The following is an 18,261-nucleotide window of genomic DNA, read 5'->3' on the forward strand; positions in this document are numbered from 1 at the left end:
AAATTTGACACTCTTCGTATGTACTAGAAATAAATGAACTAACTGGACTTAAAATAGATGGTGTATATTGACAGTTGTCATACTTAAAGGAGCTATTGTTCCCTTTTGTTTCTTCTTATATCTTCTTAATTATGTGTTTGAAAAAATACATTTGTTGTATCACTTTGTCCTTTATTTCATTAAATCTCCTCTTCTAGCAACTTTGACAGTCAACAATGATCTATTGGCTAGTACTTGATTTAAATCATATGCTAGTGTCAATAATTCTCAATGTTTGGTGTTTGAAAGCCAGAATGTAGGCTTTACAGTAGTTTTTATTTTTTTATTTTTTTAAATTAATTTATTTAATTATTAAAGATTTCTGCCTCTTCCCCGCCACCACCTCCCATTCCCCCCCTCCCCCAATCAAGTCTTCCTCCCTCCTCAGCCCAAAGAGCAAGCAGGTTTCCCTGCCCTGTGGGAGGTCCAAGGACCACCCACCTCCATCCAGGTCTATTAAGGTGAGCATCCAAACTACCTGGGCTCCCACAAAGCCATTACGTGCAATAGGATCAAGAACCCATTGCCATTGTTCTTCAGTTCTCAGTAGTCCTCATTGTCCATTATGTTCAGCGAGACCGGTTTTGTCCCATGCTTTTTCAGTCCCCGGCCAGCTGGCCTTGGTGAGTTCCCGATAGAACATCCCCATTGCCTCAGTGTGTGGGTGCACCCCTCGTGGTCCTGAGTTCCTTGCTCGTGCTCTCTCTCCTTCTGCTCCTCCTTTACAGTAGTTTTTAATACGGAAACTTGGAGGACAGTGCCAAGCAATTTGTATTTGGGCAGATGCTCCAGATCATTCTAATGTAAGAAATACTTTGGGAAGACAGCTAATGTTTTCAAGGAACTAACAGAATAGGAATACCAGATCCTGGAGCTTTAGTAGGGCAGTTGTTGAAAAACCCACATACAAAATCTAATTTAATCTTCCATTTTATACTTAAATTAAACGAGGACAAGAAAGAAACATTTGTTTTCCTAAGACTTTATACTAAGTTAATAGAAAATTCAGGTCTAGAGTATAGTTCTCTGATACTTTGTTGTATAGCAATTTCTTCTGAGGTAAAACCTTTCATCTTTGAGGAAAGCTTGTTATAAAAGACAGTATCAAAAGGAAGGCAAAACAAGAGGATGCTCTAAAGAGAGGTAAAACCTTTCATACTGCAGCATAGTTCATTAAAGTCAGGATGCAGCAATCTAATACCTTCAGGAAGTTTCTGAAACTGACTATATTCACTAGGTCCCTCCCTCCCTTAGTGTATGTAAACTCTAAGGACTGCTTAGAGACACTCTCAGACAAATCGAGATGTATGTAAGAAAAGACCAGGCGAGCTTTCTGGAAGAGGCACAGGCCAACTGAGGTACCTGGAAAGGACACTTTCCAACCTGTTGAACTACCTGCAGGTTGAGTAGTGCACTCCTAGTTTCCAGCTTTTGTAAACTGTCACACTTGCTTGCATGGGCTTTTGGTGATGTCATTGTGTAATTAATTCCCATAAAGCTCATTATTTCACCAAATTAGACTTGATATCCATACTTTGGTCTGTTGTCAGTTCCCTATATATTTTTGAGGCAAACCTACAGAAAAAAGTTCAAATTCAAGTAACAAATATTTCTATTTTCTGATTTAATATTTTAATCATTAACAAATTAGAACATATATGTACAAAATGTTAAGTTTAACCATCTTGTAAGTATACTTTTCTGGGTAAAAATGATCAACTATCAGTAGTTCACTAAAGGTTCAACAGGCACATTCCCAATTAGTGAGCAAATACCAAATGAATGTTATGTTGAGGTTTTCTAGTTTGCTGAGTCAGTACAGTTTCTAAATGATGCGCACGAGGCATTTCATTGGAGACCATTTGAACAGGTGAATTTGCAAAAGGACTGACTGTGGTGTAGGTATTGGGGAACCACTCAAAATAAATAGATGACAGACCATGTAAAGTACGTTTTCTTAAGTGGTATGCAGATCTTTAGTTCAGAGAAAGAAAGAACCGAAGGCAATTTGAAAGCCCAGTAATTTTAAGCCTAAATTCACCTTTCCCTATGCAACTTTTTAGCCATGGCGGACATATAAGCTAAATTCAGGGTACGAAGGAGCCTTATTAATATAGTTATCACAAGCCAGAATTCTCAAAAGAGAAAAACAACAACAACAAAGAAAATCTGGCCCTGGGTATGGTGGTACAAGCCTGTACTCTCAGCACATAGGAGGTAGGAGCAGGAAGATCAGAAGTTGGGATATATAAGATCCTTTCTCAAAAACTGTATCCAGTAGGGTAAATGAAAAACACTAAGCCTCATAGCTGCACAGTTCAATATGCATTAGAAACTGTGACCTAAAGAGTTGTGACACTATATATGTATACATTTTTCTTCTGTATCAAGACTATATGGGAGCGCCGGGTAGTGGTAGCATGTGCCTTTTTAGTCACAACACTCCGGAGGCAGAGACAGGCAGATCTCTATGAGTTCAGGTCCAGCCTGGTCTACATTGTTAGTTCCAGGACAACCAGGGTTGTTACACAGAGAAGCACTGTCTCAAAAAGCAAACCAACAAATTGATTTTATGGTAGTGATAATGGTGACTGTTGATATTTTAAGTTAAAGAGAAGATGGTGGGTGAGTTCATTATTTCTTGTTACATAACATATCATAGCTTGGTGTCATTATACAAAAGATATAAGGGTATTCATTTTGAAACTTATATTCTCATGGCCAGAGAGAGATTGTAGTGGTTAAGACTGTATATTTTTCTTACAAAGAACCTGAGTTTAGGTCCCAGCACCTAAACCCACATCCAGAGGCCTGAAATCACCTGTAATTTCAGCTCTAGAGGCTCTGACACATTTAGCCTTAGTGGTATCCTATACTCATATGCATATAATTCCATAGAGGTACACATTAATAAATATAATTGAAAAATAATAAAAAACATATTTCTCAGTTCTTTTAATCTTGGCATAAACTGACACTTGTAGACATAAATGTACTAATTATGATTTCAAGTATAAGGATGAAAAGAACAATCCCTTCCATTTCCATGCAATCATAGTCACAGAATCAATACATTAATACTTTTAGCACTAATTTGTCAAACCTTAAAATTTCAGAACCAAACATGAGACCTAAGATACTGTCAATGCTTAGCAAACTAGCCTGTGCAGGAATACCTGAGCATTATGCTCCGATCAACAATAAGCTACATTGCTAGCACAGAACATACCTTAAGTGGTACGGAAGTGTTTCCTATACTAATATCATGGCTGCTTTCTTACAATGTCTACCAATTACAGGACCCTATACCATTTCCTTATATTCCTATATAATAGCTCTTAAATTTCCTCCTTGCTTTCTAATCTGCATTTAGTAACTCTCATTTCTTTCAGGTCTCCTCCTGATATAATATGGTTTATTAGATACTGCATCCATCTGGTTACTGCTTAATATTTTTGTTACTCAATTAGAATTGAGGAGGCTGGTTTTGAGACAGGGTTTTATGTGTATCCCAGGGTGGCTTTCAATTTGCAGTTCTTTTACTTAAGCTCCCCAGTGCTGAGACTTTAGGTATGTGTGCTACCATACCTGGCTTTTTTGAAAAAAGAAACAAAAATAAAACAAAACACCCCTGTGATTTTTGACATATAGCCCATGTTAGCTTTACTCTTGCTATACAGTGTAGGCTCACCTCAATATTGGATTGATTTCCTGACTTAGACGGTTTTTTAAGTTTTATTTATTTATTTAATTTCATTTTACATTCCAACTGCAGTTTTCTCTCCCACTCCTCCTCTCATGCCCCTCTTGCTTCCCCCATAGCCCATAGCCCATAGACCATTGTTGATGGAGGAAGGGACTTCTTTTCATCCCGGCCACCCAACTAGCTTATACCCAAAATAACCACACAGAAACTGTATTCATTTAAACACTGTCTGGTCATCATCTCTAGCCTCTTATTGGCTAACTCTCACATCTTGATTTAACCCATTTCTATTTTCTGTGTTCACCACGAGGTTGTGGCTTACTGGGAAAGATTTAGCATGTCTGACCTGGCGACTCCATGTCGGCTCTCTCACTCTGCTTTCTTTCTCCCAGAATTCAGTTCTGTCTTCCCCACTTACCTAAGTTCTGCCTTATCAGGATAAGCAATTTCATTATTGATTAACCAATGAAAACAACACATAAACAGAAGTACCTCCTACACCACACCATCTACTCTTCCCAACGGTAAAGACCCTCATGGGGGAGTCAGCAAAGTCTGGCACAAGTTGGGCAGGACCAAATTACTCACCCCTGCATTAAGGCTGAGCATGACATCCCACCATAGGGAACAGGTTCCAACAAGCTAGCTCCTGCACCAGGGATAGATCCTGATCCTACTGCCAGGGGCCTCACAGTTAGTTCAAACTTCACCACTGTCTCCCACATATGATCCCATGGAGACTCCATAGCTGTCAGTGTAGAGTCCATGAGTTTCCACAAGCTTGGTTCAGCTGTCTCTGTAGATTTCTCCCTCATGGTCTTGACCTCCCTTGTTCATATATTTCCTCCTACCTTTCTTCGACTGGATTCCCAGAGCTCAGCCTGTTGTTTGGTTGTGGATCTCAGCATCTGATTCTTTCAGTTACTGGATAAAGGCTCTATGATGATAGGATATTTACCAATCTGATTATAGGGGAAAGCCAATTCTGGCACCTTCTCCATTATTGATAGGAGACTTAGCTGGGGTCATCCTTGTGGAAACGTGGGCATTTCCCTATGCCAGATTTCTTCCTAACCCTGTAGTAGCTCTCTTTATAGAACCTAGACAATAATGAGGACCCCAAGGGAGACACACATGGATCTAATCTACATGAAAAGTAGAAAAAGACACGATCTTCTGAGTAAAAAATTAAAAAAAAAATATCTCTTTCATTACTCTCTCACTCTATCCCTCTCTCCGCTCGACCATCCCTTTCCCTCATGTTCTCATCTCCCCTCCCCTCCCCTTTACCATGTTCCCTCATCCCTAGTTTATCCAAGAGATTTCATCTAATTTTCCTTTCCAGGGTGATTAGTTTGATGATTTTGTTAGCCCATTTTGCAGATAAAATATGGAGACAGCGGTTAAGTGATTTGTCAAAGTTGACATAGCCAAAGAGTTACAGAATGAAACCCACAGAACCTAGTAATGGTCCCTGTTCTATCAGTCACTTACAGTGTACTGTTTTTCACAATAAAAATAAGCTGATATTTAGTAGTCTTTCAAACTTGACTACATATTGTCTTAGCCACATGACTGGATAGCCTGCAGTTTTCTTCTATCACCTGGAGAACTAGGAAATACCATTTGATCATTTTCCATTTTAAAATGGAAATGTAGCATTTGTGATGCAGGACAAAAAATTTGTGATGCAGGATATGGGAGGAAATGATCAGGCAAACTCCTTAGATGATGCCTTGACTTCTTATAGTATAATGTCAGTTTTGGTGATGTCACATCTGGTCATTTGGATAAGGCAATGACTCAGAAATCTCTAGTGTGAGGATTTTAGCCACTAGATTGGACTGAGAAGCTTTGGGCTAGTGTCCAGCTTATTGCTTTAATCAGAGTTGTGGCTATCAGTTAAGGAGCAAATAGTAGTTGGCTAGAAAACGCTTCAAACACTGTAGCTTTCCTATTTTATATTATTTTTCTCTCTACAGAAACTGTATTATAAATTGTTTATAGATTGGTTTATGAAAGTCTTCTTATCAGAACGTTGTCTCATATATTAGTATTGTTACAATAGTTCAGAATATGAGAAGCTGACTTGGAAAATTATATACCCCCCATGGCAATGTTTTAAAGTAAGTAAACTCTGACTTCCTTGAAAACTTTGAATTGCGAGTCATTTGAAGTTGATCAGTGTCTGCCTATGTTCCTTTGTGGAATCATGTATCCATGGTCTGTCACTTTACTGTTTCATCATCTCTAACATAGTGTGGTTAAGTTTTCCAAGGGAATTGGCCTCTTCTGACTACTTCTCAGTACTGTCTAGTGTGGAGCGGCAGGCCGCTTTTTTGCCATGTGGAGCGGCGGGCCACTTCCCGCCGCACTCGGCTCCTACACGACTAGCTTATGCCCCAAAATAATTACACACAAATTGTATTTTTTTAAACACTGCCTGGCCCATTAGTTCCAGCCTCTTATTGGCTAGCTCTTACATATTGATCTAACCCATTTCTAATATTCTATGTAGCACCACGAGCTGGCTTACCAGGAAAGATCTTAACCTGCGTCTGTCTGGATTGGGAGAATCATGGTGTCTGCCTGACTTGGCTTCTTTCTCCAAGCATTCTGTTCTGTTTATTCCACCCACCTAAGGGCTGGCCTATCAAATGGGCCTAGGCAGTTTCTTTATTAATTAACCAATGAAAGCAACAGATTAGAAAGAAATCACTCCCACATCAGTACTGGAGATACCAGTTGGGCCTTTTCAGAATCCTAAAGCACAAATTGAGATTCAGTTCAAATCCCCATGTTTCTAGAGTTCAAAAGCAAGGAGAAAAAGTAGACCAGTTTTCTATGTGTATTTCAAACTAATGCAAAGAAAAGTAATTTAAATGAAAGTGAACCCAAATTATAACAGTAGATTCATATGAGGAGTCATATTTTTGCGCTGAATTCTTGTTTATTTTCTTTGAAGCTGACTCATGAAACTGCTTTAATAATGAATAACTTGTATTGATTTTTGTCAGACTTTGTGATTTTATACAGCAGTTTCTTTGAAGTGCCTAAGAAAGCATGAAGGAGTTGGTCTTTATTTTAAATAAACTTGGAAAAACAAGTTAATGTGAACAGCTGGGGCACGTGTTGGATGGGTGTATCTCAAGCTGAGAGTTTTCTAGTTTACCAGTCTGTGTCAGCTATTCCCGAAAAGAACAGCTATCTTCTTGAGATAGATCGTGTGTCACTTTTTTCCTCTAGGAAAAAATTCCAAAGGAAACAAGAGCAGAATGATTGATTTTGGCTCAGAGTTTCAGATATTTCAGTCTGTGGTCACTTGAGTCCATTGCTTCTGGACCTGCAAATAGTGAATCAGAGCATCACAGCAGCAGGCGGTGATGGAAAAAAAACACTTATTTCACAGCTTCTAGGAAAAAAGAAAGGTGGGACACACACATAGACATAGAGATAAGGAGGTAGAGAGAGAGAGGCAGATAGACAAAGATGAGAGAGATGGAATTGGAGAAAGACACAGAAAGAGAGAGAATACAGACACACACACACACACACACAACTTTCAAGGACATACTCTTCTCACCTATTTCTTCCACTATTTCCCAATTCCTAATAATACATGACATAAACTATTGATTCACCTGAGAAAATTAGACCCCCCCCACTGTAAAATCACTTCTCAATATGACCAACAGCTGAGGACAAAAACTTCAAAATATGAGCATTTGGGAGGACCGTTTATATCTGAACCATAATAGGTTATATAGACATATTCTAGCCAAAACCCATTCTTTCTTTATCAAATACCTTTTGTAAAGATAGTGCAATGTGTGCAATCAGATTTCAGATGTTTCTGATTACTGTTTGAATAATATATAACCAATATTCTTTTTAAATTTATTATTATTATTAAAAATTTTCACCTCCCCTCCTCCCATTTCCCTCCCCTCCCCCCATTCCCTCTCTCCCTCCCTCTCCAGTCCAAAGGACAGTCAGGGTTCCCTGCCCTGTGAGAAGTCCAAGGTCCTCCCCCCTCCATCCAGGTCTAGGAAGGTGAGCATCCAAACAGACTAGGCTCCCACAAAGCCAGTACATGCAGTAGAATCAAAACCCAGTGCCATTGTCCTTGGCTTCTCAGTCAGCCCTCCTTGTCAGCCACGTTCAGAGAGTCCGGTTTGATCACATCTTCCATCATTCTCAGTCCAACTGGCCTTGGTGAGTTCCCATTAGATCAGCCCCACTGTCTCAGTGGGTGGGCGCACCCCTCACGGTCCTGACTTCCTTGCTCATGTTCTCCCTCCTTCTGCTCCTCATTTGGACCTTGGGAGTTCAGTCCAGTGCTCCAATGTGGGTCTCTGTCTCTATCTCCACCCATCGCCAGATGAAGGTTCTATGGTGATATGCAAGATATTCATCAGTATGGCTATAGGATAGGGCCAATTCAGGCACCCTCTCCTCTGCTGCCCAAGGAACAAGCTGGGGACATCTCCCTGGACACCTGGGAACCCCTCTAAAGTCCAGTCTTTTGCCAACCCTCAAATGGCTCTCTTAATTAAGATATCTACTTCCCTGCTCCCATATCCACTCCTCCTCCATCCCAACTGTCCCATTCCCTCAAGCTCTCCCCATCCTCCCCTTCTCACTTCTCTCTTCCCATCTCCCCATATCCCCACCCCACCCCCACCCCCAAGCTCTCAATTTTTGCCTGGCAATCTTGTCTACTTCTAATATCCAGGAGGATAACTACATGTTTTTCTTTGGGTTTACCTTCTTATTTAGCTTCTCTAGGCTTTATAGGCTCAATGTCCTTTATTTATGGCTAGAATCCACTAATGAGTACACACTATATTTATCTTTTTAGGTCTGGGTTACCTCACTCAGGATAGTGCTTTCTATTTCCATCCATTTACCTGCAAAATTCAAGATGTCATTGTTTTTTTACCACTGAGTAGTACTCTAATGCGTATATATTCTACACTTTATCTATTCTTCCATTGAGGGGCATCTAGGTTGTTTCCAGGTTCTGGCTATTACAAATAATGCTGTAGGGTTGAATCTTTAGTTTTATTTCACACGTATGGGAAAGACTTCTCTTGGAGAATGAATGCCTTGAGAACCCTGAGAAATGAAATAAATAAATTTATTTATTTGCCTATAATTTGTGATCCAAGTAGTGAAATTTACAACTGTAAACATATATTTGGAACATATAATAGAAAGCTATGAATGTCAGATTAAGGAACAGGGTTTCTATTTGGTTAGTCTTTGAGATGTATGGAAGCTTTAAGAGCAGTATTCTAGAATTGTAAAGAAGTCTATTTTTTTTTCTAGGAGCCATGCAGAATTAGGGACATTCCCATTCTTTTATTGAAGTGCTCTTCTTTTCTCTTTGGGTTGTTGTGTGAACTGCCTCAGCAGCTCTGCAGCTGTGCTCCTTTTGCTTTCCCTGAAGGTAAACACACTGTGATCCTTGATGAGGCTGAACTGATACTGGTGGTACTGGCATCCAGTATTTAATCTGTACATGGTCCATGAACTTTTCCTCATAGGTAAAAGTACACCACTTTTAAAGGCTTCTCATTTTATTATGAGAAGTTTTGAGGTAGAAACTAAGAAACAGTTCTTACTTGCAGCATCCATTCATGAAATTCTCAAAATAAATATTTTATTCTTTTATTTATTCTTCTCTCATACAATTCATCCTGACTTCAACCTCTCCTTTTTTTCTCCTCCTAACCCCCACCTTCCTTCTCCCCCAAACCCACTGCTCTTCCATTTCTCTTTAGAAAAGAGCAGACCTCCCAGAGATGTGAACCAAACACAGCATAAGAGGATTTAATAAGAATAGGGCCATATAACCTTATATCAAGGCAGGACAAGGCAACCCAGTGTGAGGACTTGGGTTCCACAAATAGGCAAAAGAGTCAGAGACACTCCTACTTCCATTGTCAGGAACCCAACAAAACCTACCCACCAAAGAACCACAGCAAGTATGCAGAGGGCCTGGTAGAGGCTCCATGGTTGCCTCTTCAGTCTTTGTGAGACCCTACATTTAAAAAACAGAAATAAGCCATTTATATCCAGTGGCGGTGACAGAACTGACACTTTACTTGATTCTAATCCTCTGAAAACGCTAACAATATGTTTTTGAGACTAATAAATTATTAAATTTGTTTGACCTACAGATGGTGTGTTGGCAGCCTAATCTTATTCTTTATAGAAAATGATCTTTATCTTACTTGATCTAACCAACAGTGATAGATATGAAGAATAATAATCATGACTATGGGATACATTCCATCAATTTAATACACATATGTCTTTGTACAGTTTTTCTTTCATTGGTACTAATGTCTGAGATGTTTTCCAAGTAAAAGGAAAAGAATTAGGTGACTTCTAAGGTCATTAATTATCATGATGTACCATGGCTATTTGTCTAAGGTACCTTTGGATAAGCAAAAGCTACAACACCTTGTTCTACTTCAATTATTGAAAAGAAGGTTCTATTTAACATTCTACTACAAACCAGCAGTTGCTTATCTATTCAAGAGAAAAATATATCACTAATCAAGTATAAAAATCATAGAGAAATTAAAAACATTTTGACTTGTATTTGGCATTGACATTTTACCAATTGTTGAGAAATTTCTAAGAATATTTTGAGGCTGTATTTAACACTGAGTTTTTTTTAAAAAAAATATTTAGTTTGCTGAGAACCTTGGGAAATGTATCTTGATTATACTCACTCCCTATTCCAGCTCTTCCCAGATCCATTCTTCATTTCTGTACACATCTAATCTTTTGTGCTCCTTCTTCCTTTTTTTTTATTTTTACAAACATTGAATCCAATCTATGCTGCTCATTTATTCCTGAATATGTGGTCTTCTACTTGAGCATCATCGACCTATCAGGGGTCTCATTCTTAAAGAAAATTGACTCTCCCTCTCTTAACTGCCAATAGCTCCTTGTACAGGGGTAGAATTCCTTGCTAACTAACCTTCTGTCTACATGCTAGGATTTGGTCTGTCTTGAGCTTTCACAGGTGTGCATCCTGTGAGTTCAGATAACAGTTTCCTGGTTATCCCCTACCTTTAACTCTTATAATCCTTCAGCACCCTCTTCTACAATGATCTTGGAGCCTTGGGAGGAGAGGATGTTGTATAGTTGTCCCAATTAGGGATAGGCATTCTACAATCTTTTATTCTCTGTACACTGCGTAGTTGTATGTCTCTGTATTAATAGCTATCTACGGAAAATAGAAGATTCTCTGCTGAGGGTTACAAGATGCATTAAGAAAAAAAACCCAGTTAAAAATATGTTATAAAACTAAACAGAGAGTTCTCAAAAGATGAAATACAAATAAATAAAATTTTAAAAAACTAGTATTCTTAGTTATCACAAAAATGCAAGTTAAAAACACTTTGTGATTTCATCTTATCCCAGTCAGCATGGCCAATTTCAGAAAACTGAAATGAAAGCAGATACTTGCATGAATATGGGCAAAGAGGAACACTTATTCACTGTCTGTGGGTGTGAAAATTGGAGAAACCACTATGGAAATAATATGGAAATTGCTATGAAGGTTCCTCACAAAGCTAGCAGTAGAGCACATATGATCCAACTAAACTAATCTTGGATGTATATCCAAAGGACTCCATTTCATATTATAAAGATACATACTGCTCATCCATGTTTATTTCTTCTCTATTTACAATAGCCAAATATTAGGGAAAGCCTAATCTGAAGAATGAATAATAAAAATGTGGTACATTTGCACAATAGAATATTATTTAGTGATTAAAAACAACTGTAACAACAAACAAACAAAACAAAATCCTTGTCTGTCTAATAACACCAAGCTCCTCTTGTAGAGAGTAACAACATCTATCATAGTATCTGGGCATGATTTCTGTTTAGAAAAGCACATGGTACTCAGAAGGGCTTTCAGAAGGCATCCAAATCAAAAGAAGTAGGATGGAATAGAAAATCAAAGAGTTTTTGATTGTTGTCCTATCTCTGCCTCTGTTAGTGATGGATATGAGTAAATTCGATTTCTTCTCTCAGCTTGTTTCTGCACGTATAAAATAACAGAGAAGAGATACTCTGCATTCTCTAAACTACTACTGGCTTTGATTGCTGTCTCCATAAGGGAGGGCCTGAGAGTAGGTCAAAGTTTTATCTGACTCTGTTCTTTTGTGATCTTGCGCCTCTCTGGACTAGGCTGGAGGTTAAGTTCTCAATAATAACATTTTCTTTCTTTAGTTGAAGCAATCAGATGCGTTCCAGGTATTGTTCTCAGTAACACTGTGTCCAGGATTTCAGTTTGTTTGTCTGCTGCTGAGATGAGGCTGGAACATGTATCTGGCAAAATTCATGCAAATGTAGAAGGAAGGGAGCAAGTACTAAGTTCTGTTCTCTTCCCACACAAGCAATTTTTGTAACAAATAGAAATTGCTTGCTCTATGGGTCAAGATGTACAGCTATTAAATTTGCCTTATCTTCTTAGAAAATCTTCCAGAATTCATATGGTTAGTCATGTAATTGTTGCCTATTAAGAACTCTTATTTCTCATCACAGACTCTCTCCCAAGCATGCTCCAGATATTCCTGACGACAGCACTGATAACATCACTATTTTCACCAGAATCTTGGATCGACTTCTGGATGGCTATGATAACCGGCTGCGACCTGGACTTGGAGGTCAGTTATTCTTTTAAAAGCACTCTGCTAAGATATTGCCCCTTAAAAGAATAATAAGGTGCCTTCTGTTGACCAAGGGACTTAGTGTACAGTTTCTTCCCTCTGAGCATTAGAATTTCATTCTAATCCTTCACTTCAGCAAGTGACCTCATATCCAATTTTGTAGGATTTCATTAAATGAGACAAATACATTATACTATGGGCTATGTTGAATGGCAAATATGCAGGTGTACGTGTTTAATTATTCCCAATTTGATAGTCATTTATATTATGCCCTTTTATTGTTAAATACTTCATTATATAATTCCATAGAGCAAAGGAATTATTTTATAAACAATACACATACAACTTAACCTAATACCATTTCTAATTAGTGTTCCATATTCAAATTTTCTAATTATAACTAAATGTTCCTTATAGCAATCTCCCTTGATTTGGATCCATTCCAGGCTTTAAAATCATGGTGACCTTTTAACCTATAATCTGATAGTTACTTCTTTATGGTGCTGCTAAGGTGTTCTTTATTCATTTTCTGGAAATAAAAGCACAAGAGCTAATTGAATCTTTCTTGGGGAATTATTCAAGAAGGAGCCACCGTGTGTGTGTGTGTGTTTTCAATTTTTAAATGTTAATGTCTACCAGGTTATGCACCCTAGAATCACCATGTTTCATCTTATACTTAATAGGTAACATATGGAGAAGTGTTAATATTGAGACTATTCCGCTCTTCTTCCAACTTGCATCCAATAGTTTTAACAACTATTAATTACTTTGCATAAATAGTGACAGTGATGGCTACAAATCCATTATTCCTATATATTTTAAGAGGGTGTTATTAAAAGGCATCATATGTATTCCCTTTAGTTAATTAGCCAATAACCTGTATGAATTTTCTTATCTTACTTGATACATTCGAAAACAATACTATTCATTTTGGTGACAAATTTTTCTCCCAATTTGCCATATTTGCTGACTCTAATCATTTCAGTTTGGCTTCTGTGTTATTTTGATATGTTTATTCCATGTTTTGAACAATTGCTTAGTAGAAGTCATGAATGATTCATTTTAGACTTATCGTGTGTATTGCCTCAATCAGCCTACCAATCAATCACTTTTCTGAAATAGATACTTTGTAAGGAGTTATATTTAGAATCTAAATTCTGAGTGCTAGGTTCTTCTTGCTATAGCAGCATCATTGCTTCTGTTTCTGTGAACAGAACTTAGAAAATGGTAGACATACATGTGTGCATCCACACATATGTGCATCAACACTAGTTATAAATACTTGTATACACATAAGTACATAGCTGTATATATATATGTCTATATCAATGTAGATTTTTATGTGTAGTACATTTATATTGATAATACTAATCCCAGCTTAGCATAGTAGTTTTCATTGTTATATTTACTCAAACTTTCATTGAATATTCAAACAATTTTTGGATTTTTTTATACCTCTTCCATTAAAATATACATTTATTATATAAATTAAAAATATATTTGCAGGGTTTTTGTTGTTTTTAGGATAAGTCTTTATGATAGTTATGTGATACAAATAATGCATTGGTATAGGACCGTACTAGAAAAAGAGACCTATCATACATTAATTGTATTTATTCTGGATGAGTGATTATGGGAAAGAACAAAATTACTGACAAATAGTTTATAGAGTTAGAGAAGTAGGGCATTGGGGGAAGAACAGAATACCTTATAGTTATGGTTTATGTAGTAATATTTCATTTGTATTTTAATAAATAAAGCTTTCCTGAAGATCAGAGAACAAAACAACCACACTGTTCATTCTTACAGACCAGGCAGTGGTAGCACACACCTTTAATCCCAGTAGCCACACTAGTCTACCATAGAAACTAGGTGGTAGTGGTGCACACCTTTAATCCCAGCACTAGAGAGGAAGATAATATGGGAGGAGATGGCTCTCAGATACAGTCTCATTCAGAGATTCCTGGAGGCAGGATTGCTCTTTCAGTCTGAGGATTTCTTAGAGGTAAGAGCTATCTTATGGCTTTGCTTTTCTGATCTTCAGGTTAAACCCTAATATGTCTGAGTTTTTATTAGTTATGCTATAGGTTTATGTCATTCAGGAACAAACATCAGAGGGGAACTACTACTTTTGTTCATTTGGACTTGTTGAAAAGAGAAGGTAGTATGAAAAGGAAGAAGAAGCTGCATGGTGGAAGGAGATAACTTAAATCACAGAATTGTCCCCTGACCTTCAAACACATACTGTATAATGTGTGCTTCCACTCACAAAATATATAACTGCATGTTGAAAGTAAATGTCAAAATTATGAGATGAGACATTTACTCTGGCTAAATTGAAAATATAGGGACCAGATTTATTTTCTCATCTTACACAGTGATTGGGAAGTGAACAAACACACCGAGTAATGTTCTTCAGAAACTGAAAAAAGGTAGCATGTGACAGCGATCATTAAAACGCAGGAAACAAAGTGAACTTCCCAACTGTAGCTGCTGACTGCCTAGCAACCCTAATAATGACATGACAAAGTGGAAAGACAGGAGAAACTGAGGATACTAGTCTCCTCTCTTTAGGGGAGTTAATCCTTACTACTGAGGACACAATGAAGCAGCATGAGAAAGTGAGGAAGGCAGGGAAGGAGAAAAAGAGTAAGAGAAATAGTGAGACCGAACTAGAGGGAGGCCCGGAAATCTGCAGAGGACTCACTGTCCGTTTTCCATGTCAGATGAAAGCCAGCTTAAAAACATGGTGGAACAACAGTGCTGAGAGTAAGTTATGTTTCTACTAACCATAGCAGAAAAGGTTTTTACTCCATGAAATATGAGGTAGGATTTTTCTGAAGGATAGAGTCTCAGTGAGACTCATTGATATTCTAAGACTAAAAGCTGATATAATCATACATGCCAAAGCTTAAAGTTAAGCTTCAAAAGAATAAAAAAGGTCAAACTGTTTCCACATTACTTAACATTGATACCATAACAAATGTCAAGAGTATCTGTGTTTATAAGAAAAAATGTAATAGCCAATAAAGAAGACTTAACAATGGCTAATGTCCGGTGACAGAGAAAACCTTAAAAAGAAATATTTTGTCACAAACCCAAAGCCAAAGTTTGACCAAATCATCATAGACTGAAACCTCCAAATCTGTGTGACAAGCTTAATATTGGTTAATTGCACGTATTTGTTAAAGTAACAGATAGCTAACACACATGGAAAACACTAACACTGAAAGTCAGACAGAGTCAAGGTGGAAGAGGTCATGTTTCAGATGGGAAAGAAGGTAGAGGTGGGGATGGAGGAGTGGGAATGATATTGATGCAGTCCTCATACATCAAAATAAATAATAATAAATAATAATTTAACAAAAAGCAAAACAATCTTTCTAGCTAAGAGAAAAGCATTTTAAAGTTAAAAAGTATCAGTAGATTAAAATTAAAATGATGTGACAAGATGTACTATTTTAACACAAATCAAAAGAAGACTGGACATATTATTTTAGTATCAGAAATAGAAGTAAAGAACAGAGAACACTGATGTGAGTAAAGGAGATATTTCATAATGCTAAAGGGGTTCATTCATCAAGAAATACGATAAAGTAAAAGACTCATGAGCCAATATCCGAGCTTGGGGATAAATGAAGAAAAACTAAAAAAGAAAGGAGAAAGAACTACAATTCAAATTTCCACACTGTTTTCTCCAACAAAACACAGAAAATAAATATAAGCCCCAGAAAATGTTCACATATTAACAACCAATTTGACTTAATTGCCCTTCTAATCAGCAACAACAGAATGATAGCCGTTGCAAGTTTCCTGGTAATATTTACCAAGACAGATAATATTCTGGTTTATAAAATGAAAAGAATGTTGATCTGATGATTTATTTTGTGCTTATAATTCCAGCACTCAGGAAGCTGATACAAGAGGATAGTGAGCTCAAGACCACCTTGGGGTACAATGTAACTTTGGGACTACTTTAAGATACATAGAAAGCTTGAAACCAACCTAGGATACATCCTAAAATAAAAATATAAAACACACATATTCCTCTCTCTCTTTCTCTCTCTCTCTGTATACCAGATGACAATCCTCAGGAATATCATACATCTTTTGCTGGCCTGCAGCTCACTAATTAGACTAGAATGACTGATCAGCAAGACCCAGGGAACTGTCTCTGTCTTCCCAGCATAGAAATTACAAGCTCACCCCAACTGTACAACAATTTTTACCTGAATCGTGGGGCTTGAATTCAGGCCCTCATGCTTGGGAGGCAAGTGTTGGCAAGTGTTTTCTTGACAAATCTCCCCCTAGTTCCAAGACTGAAGCACAAGTAATAAAAACTCAGGGTCAGAAATTGGAGTTCAACTTGAATATCTGAAAACCAAAACAGCCGTACACTGGCTCATACCTCGACCTCAGTCTGATATGATGAATTTGCCTCCTGGAATCTCAGAATGAGACCGTCTGTTGGTTAAATAAAGAAACTGCCTTAGCCCTCATAGGTTAGAACATAGGTGGGTGGAGTAAACAGAACAGAATGCTGGGAGAAAGAGGAAGTGAGCTCAGATGCAGGGCAGCTCCTCTGAGAGACAGACGCCATGCTCTTCTCTCCAGAGCAGATGCGATGAAGCTCCGACCCAGGATGAACGTAGGCTAGAATCTTCCTGGTAAGCACACCTCAAGGTGCTACACACATAAATAGAAATGGGCCAGACAGTGTTTAAAAGAATACAGCTTTTGTGTTGTTATTTCGGGGCATAAGCTATCTAGGTGGCGGGAAGCCATGCGGGAGCTGGGAGCCGGGAGCCGGGGCGGCTGGAACGCAGTCCACCGCAGCTCCCACTACACTCCTTATTTGTTAGCTTGCCATGCCTAGTTGGGGCACTGTTGATTCATTATAATTGGGTGATTTGGGAGTATTTTGGTGTTTCAATTGTTTCGATTATTTGTGTATTCTGGGTATTAGGTTCCTTTAGAGGTATATGTACCAAAGATTTTCTCCTTTTCTCTATCCTGCCTCTTTCTATGTCCTATAAATGTTTACATTGGAATTTTCCTAGTAATTTTGTACCTTCAAGTCTTGGAAGTCCTTAACTTCTTAAGGACTTTGAGTTGTATTTTATAACTACTGATAATTATTGATCCAATTTCATTCCTGGTATCTAATTTTCCCAGCACCATTTATTGAAAATACTGCCTTTGTTCCAGTGTGGATTCACAGCACTTTTTTTTTACAATAGAATTTTTTTTATTTTTATTGAAAATTTCCACCTCCTCCCATTTCCCTCCCCCTCCCCCGCCCTCTCCAGTCCAAAGAACAGCCAGGGTTCCCTGCCCTGTGGGAAGTCCAAGGTCCTCCCCCCTCCATCCAGGTCTAGGAAGGTGAGCATCCAAACAGACTAGGCTCCCACAAAGCCAGTACATGCAGTAGAATCAAAACTCAGTGCCATTGTCCTTGGCTTCTCAGTCAGCCCTCATTGTTCACCACGTTCAGAGAGTCCGGTTTGATCACATGCTCCATCAGTCCCAGTCCAGCTGGCCTTGATGAGCTCCCAATAGATCAGCCCCACCGTCTCAGTGGGTGGATGCACCCTTCGCGGTCCTGACTTCCTTGCTCATGTCCTCCCTCCTTCTGCTCCTCATTTGGACCTTGGGAACTCAGTCCAGTGCTCCAGTGTGGGTCTCTGTCTCTATCTCCATCCATCGCCAGATGAAGGTTTTATGGTGATATGCAAGATATTCATCAGTATGGCTATAGGATAGGGCCATTTCAGGCTCCCTCTCCTCAGCTGCCCAAGGATCTAGCTGGGGACA

At 38.3% G+C, this 18,261-nt stretch overlaps 1 protein-coding gene across 2 annotated transcripts in view; it reads left to right on the forward strand.

The window, feature by feature from the left end:
* Gabra3 (gamma-aminobutyric acid type A receptor subunit alpha3) overlaps positions 1 to 18,261 on the forward strand; it is a 229,202-nt gene that overhangs the window by 67,585 nt on the left and 143,356 nt on the right. For both annotated transcript variants that reach the window (XM_057760166.1, XM_057760165.1), the window contains exon 3: positions 12,323 to 12,444. In XM_057760166.1, the coding sequence (XP_057616149.1) occupies positions 12,323 to 12,444 (122 nt within the window). The remainder of the gene's footprint in view (positions 1 to 12,322; positions 12,445 to 18,261) is intronic.

This window comes from Chionomys nivalis, chromosome X (assembly GCF_950005125.1).
Source record: "Chionomys nivalis chromosome X, mChiNiv1.1, whole genome shotgun sequence".
Taxonomy (NCBI): domain Eukaryota; kingdom Metazoa; phylum Chordata; class Mammalia; order Rodentia; family Cricetidae; genus Chionomys; species Chionomys nivalis.